This window comes from Brachycentrus maculatus, unplaced genomic scaffold (assembly GCF_059751285.1).
Source record: "Brachycentrus maculatus isolate JH-2025_06_01 unplaced genomic scaffold, ASM5975128v1 h1tg000130l, whole genome shotgun sequence".
NCBI lineage: Eukaryota > Metazoa > Arthropoda > Insecta > Trichoptera > Brachycentridae > Brachycentrus > Brachycentrus maculatus.
Window position 1 is genome coordinate 246,425 of NW_028280883.1, and position 15,567 is coordinate 261,991.

Consider the following 15,567-nt stretch of genomic DNA (forward strand, 5'->3'; position numbering starts at 1 on the left):
AAGCCGTTTGACTTACTATCATCACCTATAAGCACCTAGCGTGAATTCTGCACCAGTTTTGCCATATATACAGATTTATCTGTATTGATACAGATTTCAGGCTGCCGTTACAGATGACAGATTTTACTCCTAGGTAGTACTTTTAGTTTTATACACATTTTTGGAATTGAACATAGTATACGATAAAACAGAATAATAATAATATGTATAGATTCGCGCATGATTAACATTTGATTATAATAATAATAAATAAAACCCTTATACGCACCCCAATGGTGCATAGGGCACTGCGTCATATAAACGCAGTGTTATCTTGATGGTTTACACATGAAGGAAAGGTGATCAGCCCTCCGCTTCAGGTACCAGTCCAGGGTAATATTGAATAAATATGACAGTGAAAAAATCACTTATATTTATTTTACCCCCCTTGGGAATCGAACCCTGGACCTCCAGAACGGTAGCCGAGCGTGCTGACCATTACACTACGGAGGCGGACAAAATGATAATAAGTAGGTGAGAATTTGTTTTATATTGTAGTGCGTTATTTATTATTGGGTAGGGTACTATTTTGTCTTGTCACGGAACATTATGCAATTTACGCAGCGTATTGCAACATGTCTTTTTTGTTCATGCGACCAAGTGTTCATTTTTTATACAGGTCGCGTAATACGCAACGTTTCAATCACCGCTGGCTGGAAGATAATTATTTTAAGACTTGTTTAGAAAGAAGTGAAAAGGGTGAAGAATATGCATACTATGAGTTCTGTTTAACAGATCGTGCTATTTGTTTTAAAATTTCAAAGCAATGGCAAATAGGCACCTACTTAGATTTAGGGTTATTGATTGTATACAGATTTTAAACAGATTTCTTCTACTGTTTGATTCAGATTTTTTGGTTTGGCATATCGCTCACTCCTTTCAAGAACGTCATAAATCAAAAATCGTCAATTTTCAGTTGTGCGTGTTTTCGAAATGCCCAGAAAATGTACTATATCCCAGCAAAAGAGGCATATTTTAAACTTAATATTTACCCGCTACAGGGCAGAAAGTGTTGTTTTTGCATTTTGAAGAAAAGGTATTGTTTAATTATTTTTTTAAATATACTTGATATTTTTCAAATGGAGAAAAAACCTACAGGTTTTACTTAAAAAGATGTGTTGCAAAGTAAAAAGTTCAGTAAGTGACTTGATATTTATTTTTAATACATTGTGTTATATTTTTAAACTTTAAAAACGTTCTCCTGAAAAATCAAGTTTTTTGATTTATGACGTTCTTGAAAGGAGTGAGCGATATGGCAACACTGTTCTGCACTGTGAGAAATGTAGGATGAACGCGCCTGGCGCGTATGTCGCGCCCAACGTGTTAAGGGAGCAACTTTTTAACATTTTTTTGCGCGTTATATGAATTACTCGTTGTGAGAGGTTCCACTGTACATGTAAACAAACAGAGATGAATGCAGTATTGATGTACACACTCGGACGTAATGGAATTCATACAATATTTGGATTCTAACAGACGGATCTTGGTACTATGCGACTGCCTGAGATATTCTGTCTTCGGAATCGAATGTGTACGCTGTGGGGTCTTGCGGCGATTTGGCGGGATTCTGAAAGAAAAAACCCAATTATTATTATTTATTTTTTTTATTTTATTTAAATCACAATTTTAAACATATTATTTTGCAAAGCCACCTTGTGTGTCTTGTCGATTGAGTTCTTTTTTAATACATTTTATATTGTTTTTAACCATAGCAATATTTATTTACAAAATTATATTTCCTTAAAATATTAACAGATCTAGCCAAAGGATGAACTATGGAGGTCCTCACAAAAACGTTACATTTCCATTATAATAATAATAATAATAAAACCCTTATCCGCACCCCAATGGTGCATAGGGCACTGCGTCATATAAACGCAGTGTTATCTTGATCGTTTTACATATGAAGGAAAGGTGATCAGCCCTCCGCTTTAGGCACCAGTCCAGGGTAGTATTGAATAAATATTACAGTGAAAAAATCACTTATATTTATTTTACCCCCCTTGGGAATCGAACCCGGGACCTCTAGAACGGTAGCTGAGCGTGCTGACCATTACACTACGGAGGCGGACATTTCCATTATAAATGATTTTTGAGTAATCAGGAATTCTAGCTTGTAAAATTGTCACGTTTTGGTGCGATTTAATGATTTCATATGGGTTTAACACAAGATTGGTCACATTTTGTCGCAACTTTAATTGAGATTTTGATAGAATACAGTAAACAGAAGTTTGTCCGCCTCCGTGGTGTAATGGTCAGCGTGTTTAACTACCGTGCTGGAGGTCCCGGGTTCGATTCCCAGGGGGGGAGGTGAAAATAAATATTAGTGATTTAACACTGTAATATTTATTCAATATTACCCTGGACTGGTTCCTGAAGCGCAAGAGTGATCACCTTGCCGTCATGTAAGTAATGATCAAGATAACACTGCGTCGATTTGATGCAGTGCCCTATGCACCATTAGGTGCGGATAAGGGTTATAAAAACAGAACAGATTTTCATTTAAAGGATTTTTGTGCAATACCGGAAATGTATCTTTTCAGGGAGGACCTCCACAAATATGTGCTGGAAATAAAAAGAAAACATATATGGCAAATGTGAGCAGAGTGAACGCTGTTGAAATGCGATTCCTCAGACGAATGTGTGGAGAATCATTGTATGACGGAATTAAAAACGAAGATATGAGAAAGGAATGTCAAGCTGAACAAGGGATAATTGAAAAGATTGAGAACAGTTCTTCAAGGGACATGTGGAGCGAATGGATAACGAGAGAATGACTAAGAAAATATATGTGGCGAATGTGAGCGGGAAAACAGAACGAAGACGACCGAAAAAGACTTGGCACGATCAGATCAATCAGAACCTAAAATCTGGTGGTGTCAAAAGTCTGCGCAACCGGAGGGCATGTATGACTAGATGTATGGATGTGAAGGAGGCGAGGAGTGTATGTCAGGACAGAAGAGTGTGGCGTTGCATCGTCTCTGCCTACCCCTGCGGGGAAACGGCATGATGGCAGTAGTAGTAGTAGTAGAAATCCCTTTTTGCACATCCAGATTCGGGCAAAGACAATATTTTTTTTAATTTAAGTTTTACTTACAACATTTTGAGTGTGTCCAAATACTTGTTCACAAAATCTGGATTATCTCCAATTACAGGAGTTATTTTCATATTATTTTTTGACATTTCATCAAAGATGAAGAAGAATATGGAAGTCTGGGCATTTACGGGGCTTACGACCGTCATAGGCTGGTTTGAGTGATCACTTTACACACGTGTAACATTCACCAATTCTACCCATTATTGACAACCACACTACTCAAATTCTTCGAAGTTCTATATATATGAACCAATTTAGAAACTTTGTTCTTGAATCACTAGAACTTCACTAGAGACATCTATTGGTGAGATGTAAAGAAGCTTTTTTATTAAGCAGAAACTCTTATATTAGTATGTGAGATCCGAATCCCGGATTATAATCACACACATGAGAAACGCCAGAAAATACCATTTTCATTTTTATTATTAAGCTTATAATTTGACCAGATAATTTATTTACAACATTTTGAGTGTGTCCAAATACTTGTTCACAAAATCTGGATTATCTCCAATTACAGGAGTTATTTTCATATTATTTTTTGACATTTCATCAAAGATGAAGAAGAATATGGAAGTCTGGGCATTTACGGGGCAATAATGGGTAGAATTGGTGAATGTTACACGTGTGTAAAGTGATCACTCAAACCAGCCTATGACGGTCGTAAGCCCCGTAAATGCCCAGACTTCCATATTCTTCTTCATCTTTGATGAAATGTCAAAAAATAATAAGTTTTACTTGGTAAATACCACTAATTCCTTCAAATCTATTGTGAAATGCATCAAAACACGTGTCACAATAGATTTTAAGAAATTAGTGTCATTTACTAAGCAAAAAAATTCTGTGTCGGGTTGTGGTCCCGTGGTTAGTGTCGCGGACTCTTAAGTCAGAGTTTCTCGGTTTGAACACACTCTACCACAATTTGATACCTATTTCTAACAATGAGCCGCTTAGGCTCACAGAAATAGTATGAAATTAAAATATTTGTGTAAATAATAAAAACACAAATATTTCTTTAAAAAAAAAAAAAAATTAATTAAAAATGGATAGATTATACAAAATGACTGCCGAATCAATTGATGACAATCATTTTTCATAGCTCCAAAATTGTTTAATTCATTCAGTCTGAAGGAATTGATTTACCGAGGCAATTAGACTTCTATCGTGCGTGGATTTGGTGACGTGCTCGGGAGAGATCCGACGGAGACTTTAAGCGTGTTCAAGATGGCGGTCGACTCCCGCCGCTACCGGCGGCTCCAGCTGAAGAACCTTAGGCATAAATAAATTTACACTATGTTGGAAGCGTATAGCATAATCTTAACTGATGGCGTCACTATCAGCAATGCTTTCTAATCTATTAAATAACTTTAATTTATATTTGAAGCACTAACTTTGTGATTTTCCATTTTATAATTAAAATGTAACTTTGTTTTAACACATTGTAGTCGGGCGCTTCGAACAATAGACTGTAGCGGACGTTTTTCGCGATTAGCGAAAAAATATATCGCTTTCTTAAAATTGACACAATTTCTAAACCAAATAATATTTTCGATTGAAATTTTCAAAGAAATCATATATGACATTTGATCATCAAAAATAAAGTATAATCATAATTTTTAATTAAGTATTCCGTATTTCACAATTTTAAAAGCAATGTAAACTCTAAAAAATAGTCTTCCCCTCCGAGGTATCATTCCCTATACAATGCTTATAAATTCAAATAAAAAACACCAAACAGTAAATAAAACAGTCCAAGCGGTATGAAAAATAGTCCAATACGTGAAATGACTCAAACTAAACTGGAGATTGAGATCGCATAAAAACTCTAGATTTCTGGCGATGCCTTTACAAGCGACACACTAGCCAATCCGGACAAGGCATCTCAAATAACGTCAACAGACTGTCGCCTAGCACCCAGGTAGCAGATTACCCTTCAACGCGTTTTATTTCACGCTGATAACAAACCCGTATATTGCCGTTTCCCGCCGATAACCGACAGTCGTCAAAAACGGCATTTGCCGTGTCCCGCAGTTGACCGACAGTCCGCGAAAAACGGCAAATGCCGTGTCCCGACGACAACGTGTTAAAATCGCTATAAATATTTTATTAATATATTATAAGTCTTGATAAAGAAGCGGTTAGCTTTGAAACCGGTAGACATTATAATTTATTTATAACAAAATATTTATAGTGATTTTAAAACAAAGTTACATTTTAATTATATTAAATAACTATTCGCGTGTGAAAGAAATCCTAGACCATTGCATATATTCAACTTTTCAAAATTAATGGAATATGGATGTTCAAAAATGTTGGAAAAAGAAGAATGAAAGTAGACTGAATATATCCGAATGCGATCTCTCAGTGTGGCAAAATCATGTATGGTAGATGTTGAGGTGAGATAATGGAGAGGTAAGGAAAGAATACAAGGCTGAGATAAGAATTATCCATCATATCAAGAAAGGTGTGTTGAGATGGTTTTGGCATGTGGAACAAATGAGCGATAAAAAAACAGTAAAACAAATTTACGAAGCGAATGTAGTCGGAAATAGTCGGAAGCAGAGGACAATCGAGGAAAACTCAGGTATGTCAAATACTTGAAAGCGGTCAGTCAAGTCAGGAGTCAGAAGAGAGCAGATGCAAGATCCCTTGACCCCAAAAAAAATAAATGCTTTATTTCAAACAGAAGAAGACCACAATGTGATACCCGTAAGGGTTGGAGAAATAGTTTACCAGTTTAGCAGCCCTGTCGGCGAGTATTCCAAAGGCCACGTGGTTGACGATGATGCCGACGGGCAGCGCGACTCCCTGGAAGCGGTGCAGCGTCAGGGCGTCTCCGCCCTCGGGCCTGGACAGCCGGTGCACGGCGGGGAGGGCCAGCCGGCCCACCTGGCCGCAGTCGCCCACCATGGGGCCCTTGGAGATGTCAATGTGGTCGCCGAGCCGATACAAAACCACGTTGCCTGGAACGGTGCATTTGTTAGCTCAATGTGGTTATACCACTCAGAAGGAATTTCTAATTTAACATTTACTTACTTTTTTTCAATTCAATTCAATTCAATTTATTCAATAATTAATATATACATTACAAACAAACATTTAAGGCGTATACATTAAAAAAACAAATTAAAAATTACACAAGAAGACTCTTGTTAAATGTGTAGAAGAATCTTGCTTCGGAAAACTCCTTCGGACACATGGAACAGATCAATATCCAATGTGATATTGTTCAACATAGTGGTAGCTCTTCCTACAGGCATAACCATCGGCAGGTTGGTCCTGTGTATAGGAATCTGAAACAATCTATGCCGACGCTGTCTTAGGTAACTATCGGGAACATACAGACCAATGCTCTGGATAATTTCAGGATTATCGATCATACCGCGCAACAATCGATAAAAATGCGTAATCAAATACACATTCCTTCTAGTCTCTAAACTATTGTAGCCAAGCATACCCTGGAGAAACTGGGTCGGGTAGAGCCAAGGATAATAGCCGTACTCTCTCATGTAGAGATACCTCAAAAACTTCTTTTGGACTTTCTCTACCATAAGAGAGTACTTAAGCTCGTGTGGCCCCCAGATCATCGAGCCACTCTCGAGTCTACTTCGCACCAAGGAGTTATAAAGAGTTCTCAGCACGCGGGTATTTTCGAAAACCCTGGCAGTACGCAGAACAAATCCTAGCATTTTCAATGCATTACTACTGACTGCCTCTATATGATCGTGAAATGTCAGGGTGCTCACAAATCTAACGCCCAGATCCCTAACATTCGATGCTGGCATCAGATTTTGGTCGTTCATTTTGTAGCGATAAAATAATGTTTTTTGGGCCCTAGTGAAAGACGTGATCGAACACTTGGAAACATTAAACATTAATTTGTTTCGTCTTCCCCATTCACATATATTTGATATATCTGCTTGGAGAAGACGAAAATCGTCAAAAGTTGTCACCTTTAAGAAAAGCTTTAGGTCATCCGCAAATAACAAAAACCGTGAGTTTTAAATTACATTCTTAATATTATTAATGAAAATAGAAAACAATAATGGACCCAGGTTAGAGCCTTGCAGGACACCCGAGAAAGTATTGAAGGACTCTGACGCAAATAGACCGTAGGAGACGTATTGGTTTCTGTTTTGAAGGTAGCTCGCCATTAATTTTAGCATACCATCCGAGAAACCGATCTCATACAGCCTCTTCAATAAGACATCATGGTTGACTGTATATCATGGTTACTTACATCATGGTTACTTATAACCCTATCCGCACCCAATGGTGCATAGGGCACTGCATCGAATTGACACAGTGTTATCTTAATCATTACTTACATGAAGGCAAGGTGATCACTCTTGCGATTCAGGAACCAGTCCAGGGTAATATTGAATAAATATTAAAGTGTAAAAATCACTAATATTTATTTTCACCCCCCCTGGGAATCAAACCCGGGACCTCCAGCACGGTAGCTAAACACGCTGACCATTACACCACGGAGGCGGACTCATTTAATTTAACATACTCAACCTATAAAGGATTGTGTAAGGCTTGTTTTGTGTTTATAGCAGCCGATATAATCAATATTTTCATTCTCCATTTCCTTTTGCAAAATTTGCATTCGTAAAAACGCTGTTGGTAATAAATGATGTCACAGAAATGGTGGACTTATTTTAATATTGGTGACATTGCTAAATTATTGGCAGCTCTATTTGTTGACGTCTATGGTCAAACATTGTGTTTGATAATGTCTTAATAAGACAAAACGCGTCACATATCATCATATATCGCTCACTCCTTTCAACAACGTCATATATATCAAAAAACTTGATTTTTCAGAAGATCATTTTTAAAGTTTAAAAATATAATATAATGTACTAAAAATAAATATCAAGCCACTTATTGAACTTTTAACTGTGCAACGGATCTTTTTAGGTAAAACCTGAATGTTGTTTCTCCATTTCAAAAATATTTAGTATATTTAAAAAAATAATTAAAAAATACATTTTCTTCAAAATGCAAAAACAACACTTTCTGCCCTGTAGCGGGTAAATATTAAGTTAAAAATATGCCGCTTTTGTTGGGATATAGTACATTTTCAGGGCATTCCTAAAACATGCACAACCGAAAATTGACAATTTTTGATTTATGACATTGTTGAAAGGAGTGAGCGATATATGTGAATAAAAGTAGAATTCAATCCAATAACCTTGTTTAATTTTGGATATATTATTATATGTATATTTATATTCAACCCTTATCCGCACCCCAATGGTGCATAGGGCACTGCATATAAACGCAGTGTTATCTTGATCGTTAACACATGAAGGAAAGGTGATCGGCCCTCCGCTTCAGGTACCAGTCCAGGGTAATATTGATTAATTTTAAAGTGAAAAGTATGATATTATTTTTTGACATCTCATCAAAGATGAAGAAGAATATGGAAGTCTGGGCATTTACGGGGCTGACGACAAGAATTTGAGTAGTGTGGTTGTCAATAATGGGTAGAATTGGTGAATGTTACACGTGTGTAAAGTGATCACTTAAACCAGCCTATGACGGTCGTCAGCCCCGTAAATGCCCAGACTTCCATATTCTTCTTCATCTTTGATGAGATGTCAAAAAATAATATGAAAATAACTCCTGTTATTGGAGATAATCCAGATTTTGTGAACAAGTATTTGGACACATTCAAAATGTTGTGAAAAGTATGAGTAAAAAGTAGAGTGAGTATTTGGATATATTATTCAATAATTGGTTAAAAACCTATCAAGTACCTTCGTTTTTCCTGGCGATGTCGGGTATCTGCTTGGTCTTGTGCGGGTTGTCGGGGAACATGTCCAGGGCGGTGGTCTCCGGCACGGAGAGCCTCTGCAGCGCGCCCCCGGCCCGGGTGAGCTTCACCATCTCGGCCGACAGGGCCCGCAGCTCCCAGGGCTCCGGCTGCCACTCGGGCAGCCCCACCAGCTCCACGTCGTACACAAAGGACCCCGAACGCACTGAGAAGAGAGTAACACAAGATGACCCTTCCTGTCTTTCGTATAACCCACAGCGGCTATGTCGTTGGACCATCTTTTTCAGGTCTTGCAACGCCTCTCTTAAATACCTTTTTCAGCCCATTAAATGACAGCTACCCCAGACCTTTCCAGCATTATCGTAAATTGCGTGTAAGAAATTTTTACGCATGACTTTGGCGGCATCTTTTGATCTCATATCTATGTATACAGTACGGTTAAATGTTATCACTTCTTTTCAGAGATGTTTATCTCTATTATGAGCGCGAATCCGCAGATAGTGTGTTAACATTCCATTTCCTACGAATATCTCAATCTTATTTTAGAAAAACAAGTCTTTTCATTTACAATTTCATGTCTTAGCACAAAGTGAATGCCAAAACAATAAATAAAATATTAAATATGTAATTCCTTTTTTTCTGCCTTTGAAATGGGGTAAAAACAAGGTAAAAATACCCTTCCCATCCTTAAGCATCAATCGACCCAACAGGTAGAAATACCTTTCCCATAATTGTGTTAACTTGATCGGTCCATCGTGTGGGGATCTTCATCTCCCTCTCTTCCCCTCCGGGCTACCAATCACAACCAGTCGTTCCAGGCTATCCTCGTTACCACGCGCAAAGAATTGGAGAATCCGTCGGGTGCAGACATTGAAGTATTATTGGAAATAATAAAATGTTTTATTTTAAATATTGAAAGCATTAACTGGGCTAATGTTTAACCCATCCGCATATCAGTTTTTTTTTTCATAATATGTGTATAAATACAATAATTAAATGTATCCCAAGCAAGTAAGAGAGTTGCTCCGCCTGGAGGGGAGGTGATATGGTTTGTCAAACAATGAGGCGCTAATATTTTGCACCTGATAAAATAAGAACAAACATAGAAATAATATTTAAATGCAGAAAAAGGTAGCACGCACTACACAGTTTGGTTTTTGTGGTACAAATCAGTCTGACCAATCAAAACGCACGCGTGTGGCTTATAGTTTGAAGCAATATATGTAGTTATAATTATATTATACTTATAGTTTCAAATTCAACCGAATTATAAAAATAAACTATTTTTAAAATTATAACTTTTACTGTTTTACCAATAAATATGGTACATATAACTATTATGCACGTATTTTATTGTGTGTCTAGATCAGAAATGTGATAAATTAACAAGAAAACTTGAAAAAATAACTCAATAAAATATTATACCTGGGATGTAAAGTTTTGATTTCTAACTGATTTTAGTTGATATTTCAATCAAAAGGATAATTCTATCCTTACAGGGACATCTTAAGTCAAGTGTCGTCAGTAAATTTGTAAAAAAATTGTAATAAATAATGCAATACCAAAAGTTTTCTTTGCTGATTTATAGATATCACACTTAGTATCTTTATAATATGAACCACCACGGATGTGGGCGTGGCTTACACGGCGGCTGATTTGCAAATGTAAAAACATACCTACCGCCAACGTTTGGCGGCCGGTAGTCCGATGGGTTAACTTTGTGGATAATAGTGATGTATTATTTTGAGAATAAAAAGATTTTTTTTGTTTTGTTTTTTGATCCACTCACTTTTTATTAACAACCAACTAGTTTCGGCAACAACCTGTTGCTCTCTTCAGGGTCAGTCATAAATGAAACCCTGAAGAGGGCAACAGGTTATTGCCGAAACTTACTTACTTACTTATAACCCTTATCCGCACCCAATGGTGCATAGGGCACTGCATAGAATTGACGCAGTGTTATCTTGATCATTACTTACATGAAGGCAGGTTATCACTCTTGCGCTTCTGGAACCAGTCCAGGGTAATATTAAATAAATATTACAGTGTAAAATTCCTAATATTTATTTTCACCACCCCTGGGAATCGAACCCGGGACCTCCAGCACGGTTTGCTAAACACGCTGACCATTACACCATGGAGGCGGACAACTATTCTTGCCGAAACTAGTTGGTTGTTAGTAAAAATGTGAGTGGATCAAAAAAACAAAATCTTTTTACTTCTCAGAATAATAAATAATATGTTTCATATCAAGTTGGGACAGCTATAATATTGGCAGAATGACTAGACACAAGGCATGAAAAGGGCGGAAGCTCACCGTCAGGAGTGGGGAAGCTGTGCAGCCTGACTTGGTGCTGGTCCTTGAAGGCTCGCACGGCCACGGCGCCCAGCAGGAAGGAGCAGGTCCTCCAGAAGGCCCTGTTGACCTGCAGCGGATCGGCCACCATGTAGTGAAGGAGCTGTGACCAAACAAAGGTTCGATAGTCCCAAGAATTAACCCTATCGGTCCCCCAAAATAAAAAATACAAATCTAGATACAGTTACATTCCAATTGAAAAAAAAAATTGTCCTCTGCTCCACATAATGTTGTAATAGATACGAGTGACAAAAATGTAAGCTTGGAATTTAAATATATAATACTAATGATGAAAAAAATGTCGAATAACATCCGACATGGAACCTAGAGGAAAAAATCCATGTCGAAGATTTTTCAATGTTGAGATTCGACATTGGACCAGCAAGGGTTAACAATAAGTTTGGGAATTCAACACTTATATATCTTATAAGTGTTGTATTCCCCCCATATTATATAATACAATTTATAATATATGGCTCACTCCTTTCAAGAACGTCATAAATCAAAAATTGACAATTTTCAGTTGTGCATGTTTTTGGAATCCCCAGAAAATGAACTATATCCCAGCAAAAGTGGCATATTTTTAACTTAATATTTACCCGCTGCAGGGCAGAAAGTGTTGTTTTTACATTTTGAAAAAAATGTATTGTTTAATTATTTTTTTAAATATATTAAATATTTTTCAAATGGAGAAAAAACCTTCAGGTTTTACCTAAAAAGATCTGTTGCACAGTAAAAAGTTCAATAAGTGGCTTGATATTTATTTTTAATACACTATGCTATATTTTAAAACATTGAAAACATTCTCGTGAAAAATCAAGTTTTTTGATTTATGACGTTCTTGAAAGGAGTGAGCGATATCTTATTTATTGTTGATTTTTTTTTTAAATTAAACACTTGAATATACCACTTAATGAGTTTTATTTTTATAAACGACTTGTTTCGAAAACTTACAGATGTTTTCATCTGCTGGTAAAAATTATAACATAATAATTATAACAAATCTCGGTGAGTGGTTATATACTATAATATTACTAGCATTTTTGTAAAAAAAAAAAAAGTCAAAATCAGTGCTTACTTCCAGAGAACAGCTTTGTTGCAAAGGTCTGTGCATATCCCAGACTATTGACCCGTCGATCAACGCCAGAGCACTACGCTTAGTGTGTAATTCCCCTAAATCTAAAAAAAAAAAAATACAAACATCTGTTACTGTATGAAAATAAATCTTTTTCTAACCCTTATCCGCACCCAATGGTGCATAGGGCACTGCATCATATAGAAGCAGTGTTATCTTGATCGTTAACACATGAAGAAAAGGTGATCGGCCCTCCGCTTCAGGTACCAGTCCAGGGTAATATTGATTAATTTTAAAGTGAAAAGTATGATATTATTTTTTTACATCTCATCAAAGATGAAGAAGAATATGGAAGTCTGGGCATTTACGGGGCTGACGGCAAGAATTTGAGTAGTGTGGTTGTCAATAATGGGTAGAAAATAAATGGCCAGTTTAGGTATACACGTTACAAATGTGCTTTTTGCTTAATTTTTATATCATTCTTTTTTTTCTCATTCGTATCCTTATCCGCACCCCAATGGTGCATAGGGCACCGCATCGTATAGAAGCAGTGTTATCTTGATCTTTAAATACACAAAGATGATCAGCCTCCGGCTTCAGCTCAGTCCAGGGTCATATTAAATCAATATTAGACTGAAAAATTACTAATATTTATTTTGACTCTCTTGGGAATCAAACTCAGGACCTCCAGCATGGTAGTCTAGCGCGCTAGCCACTACACTATGGAGGTGGTGTAAATACAAAGATTTTTTTTATTTTTTTAAAAGGGAAGAATTTGTTTTTTTTTTAATATTTACAAAATAAATACTACAAATTCATACTGTACTGTGAGCCTAAGCAGCTCATTATTAAAAATAGGCAGGGCTTTTTTTTTAAACAAAAAAGATTCCGGAAATCAATTCATGTCAAGCTTTTTTACCTTAAAAAAATTAGTTTATTACAATACCATAAAAAACTAACTAACCATCACGCCGCTTCCCCGCAGGGGTAGGCAATGAGAATAGAGCGCCACACCACTCTGTCCTTGCAAACATTCTTCGCCTCTTCCACGTTCATGCATCTCCTCATACATACCCGCCGATTGTTACGACTCCTAACCTGACCACTTATTATTATTTTGTTAGGTAATGTTATTATTAACTTACTAACTAACCATCACGCCGCTTCCCCGCAGGGGTAGGCAGAGAGAATCGAACGCCACACCACTCTGTCTTTGCAAACATTCTTCGCCTCTTCCACGTTCATGCATCTCCTCATACATACCCGCCGATTGTTACGACTCCTAACCTGACCACTTATTATTATTTTGTTAGGTAATGTTATTATTAACTTACTAACTAACCATCACGCCGCTTCCCCGCAGGGGTAGGCAGAGAGAATCGAACGCCACACCACTCTGTCTTTGCAAACATTCTTCGCCTCTTCCACGTTCATGCATCTCCTCATACATACCCGCCGATTGTTACGACTCCTAACCTGACCACTTTCAAGTATTTGGCATACCTGATCGTGCCATGTTTTTCTCGGTCTTCCTCTGCTTCTTTTCCCGCTAACATTCGCCTCATAAATTTGTTTTACCGTTCTTTCATCACTCATTCGTTCTACATGTCCAAACCATCTCAACACACCTTTCTTAATTTTATCGATAATGCTTATCTCAGCTTTGCATTCCTTCCTTATTTCACTATTCGTACATCTATTATACATCGTTTTGTCGCACATTCTTCTGAGAGATCGCATTTCGACTGCATTCAGTCTACTTTCATCCTTCTTTTGCCAACTCCATGTTTCACATTCATACATTAGGGTTGGAACCAGGACTCCGTTGTGCACTGTCAGTACAATACCATATTTTATCATTTTGACGAATTATATAAATAAAGATTGTAATTACGTAAGCACAAACATTGTTTCGTCTAATTGATTGTGAAAATTAAAGAATAAAAAAAAATATCCGTGAAAAAAGGTGCCGTAACGCCGTTTCACCGTTTTCATACTATGTAAAACAATGGTATGATGTGCAAAGAGATGGACTGATTGTATACTGAAAAATATCCATGAAATATGGTACATTTATAATAAATTTGCATACGAAACATGGAAAAAAGCCATGAAAATGAGTATCCAATTGTGGTAGAGTGGGTTCGAACTCACAATCTCTGACTGAAGAGTCCGCGGCACTAAACGCGAGACTACAACCCGACACGAGATATAGTTCTTTTTTCAAAAATATTACGTTCTTACGTTTTGCGCAGTCGAAGGGGGTCGATAGGTCTTTATTCATGATCAAAGTAGTGTCTTGAGGAACTCCCAAATACCGAACTTCAATTTTTTCGACTCTGCCTACACTTTCCTCCTGTCTTCTCTTCTCCATATCGAACAGTCTATTCCGTCTCTCGACCGCTTCATGATTACTTAAATTTCCTGCAAAATATAAGACCGAAAATAAATTCAACATAACCTAGAGGAGCATTTCGACCATCGATCCGTAGCATCGGCTGTTCTTACTTATGTGTAGCTTTTGGTGCATAGATTTATTCAATATTGTGGATTTTCTTGCATTTTCAAATGCATTTCTTGCAAATAATGTAATATTTCGCTTCATTCTTATTTCATGAAATAACCTCAAAATTTACAAAAGCTAATAAACAAATTGACAGATTGTGAATCATAGACAAAAGTATATTTAAGATATAAACTTAAATTTTCAATAAGTACCTACCTTCATTAAGGGGAAGGGGGGCATCATATTTTTTATATCACCCTTTGTGATCCCTGGCAAAAGAACTTAGGATTTTATGCAAGGCAGTCGAATATGCCAACGACTGTCTGAATTAAAGTGGACAAATTTGATGTTAGAAAAAACGTTTACGCGAGTAATGATATTGTAATCTAACACAATGAATCTGTCGCACAATAATTATTTTAAAAAATGAAAACTAAAAAAATTGTTTTTATTTTTAAATATATGAAGAAGAAATGTTTGTGTCATTGATCAGTTATTCATTGGTGTTGACAATTCACCAAGGAACATTTTGACTCTTCTACCTCTTCTTATAAACTAGTATGTATGTAAAATGACATGATAATTGTTTTAATTTGTAAAGGACAAAAACTTACAAACACTTTTTAAAAAATGTTTTAAAAAATAAACACTGGCTGGAACATTCTTGAAGGTTGAAAAGCCATAATAAAAATAAGAATATCAGTTGTCATTA

At 36.7% G+C, this 15,567-nt stretch overlaps 1 protein-coding gene across 2 annotated transcripts; it reads right to left on the reverse strand.

Moving 5' to 3' along the window:
• Positions 1-766: 766 nt before the first annotated feature.
• Positions 767-14,996, reverse strand: mRpL39 (mitochondrial ribosomal protein L39). Of its 2 annotated transcripts, none has more exons than XM_088260251.1 (7): positions 14,858-14,995; positions 14,594-14,773; positions 12,353-12,453; positions 11,236-11,377; positions 8,902-9,123; positions 5,867-6,096; positions 767-1,606 (listed from the first exon to the last, which is right to left on the reverse strand). In XM_088260251.1, exons 1-7 carry the CDS (start codon positions 14,952-14,954, stop codon positions 1,529-1,531), a joined length of 1,050 nt encoding a protein of 349 aa, XP_088116377.1. In that variant the 5' UTR covers positions 14,955-14,995; the 3' UTR covers positions 767-1,528. The 2 variants fall into 2 exon arrangements, with proteins under 2 accessions (XP_088116377.1, XP_088116376.1); XM_088260250.1 differs by lacking the exon at positions 767-1,606 and adding an exon at positions 4,281-4,402 and having other exon boundaries at positions 14,858-14,996.
• Positions 14,997-15,567: the final 571 nt, after the last annotated feature.

Excerpts from the sequence above, each read along its gene's own strand:
- mRpL39 (XM_088260251.1), bottom strand. The coding sequence starts at position 14,954 with ATGAAGCGAAATATTACATTATTTGCAAGAAATGCATTTGAAAATGCA. Across the intron at positions 12,454-14,593 it reads CCCCTTCGACTGCGCAAAAC|ATTTAGGGGAATTACACACT; the intron begins GTAAGAACGTAA and ends TTTTTTTTTTAG. Across the intron at positions 11,378-12,352 it reads AACAAAGCTGTTCTCTGGAA|CTCCTTCACTACATGGTGGC; the intron begins GTAAGCACTGAT and ends GTTTGGTCACAG.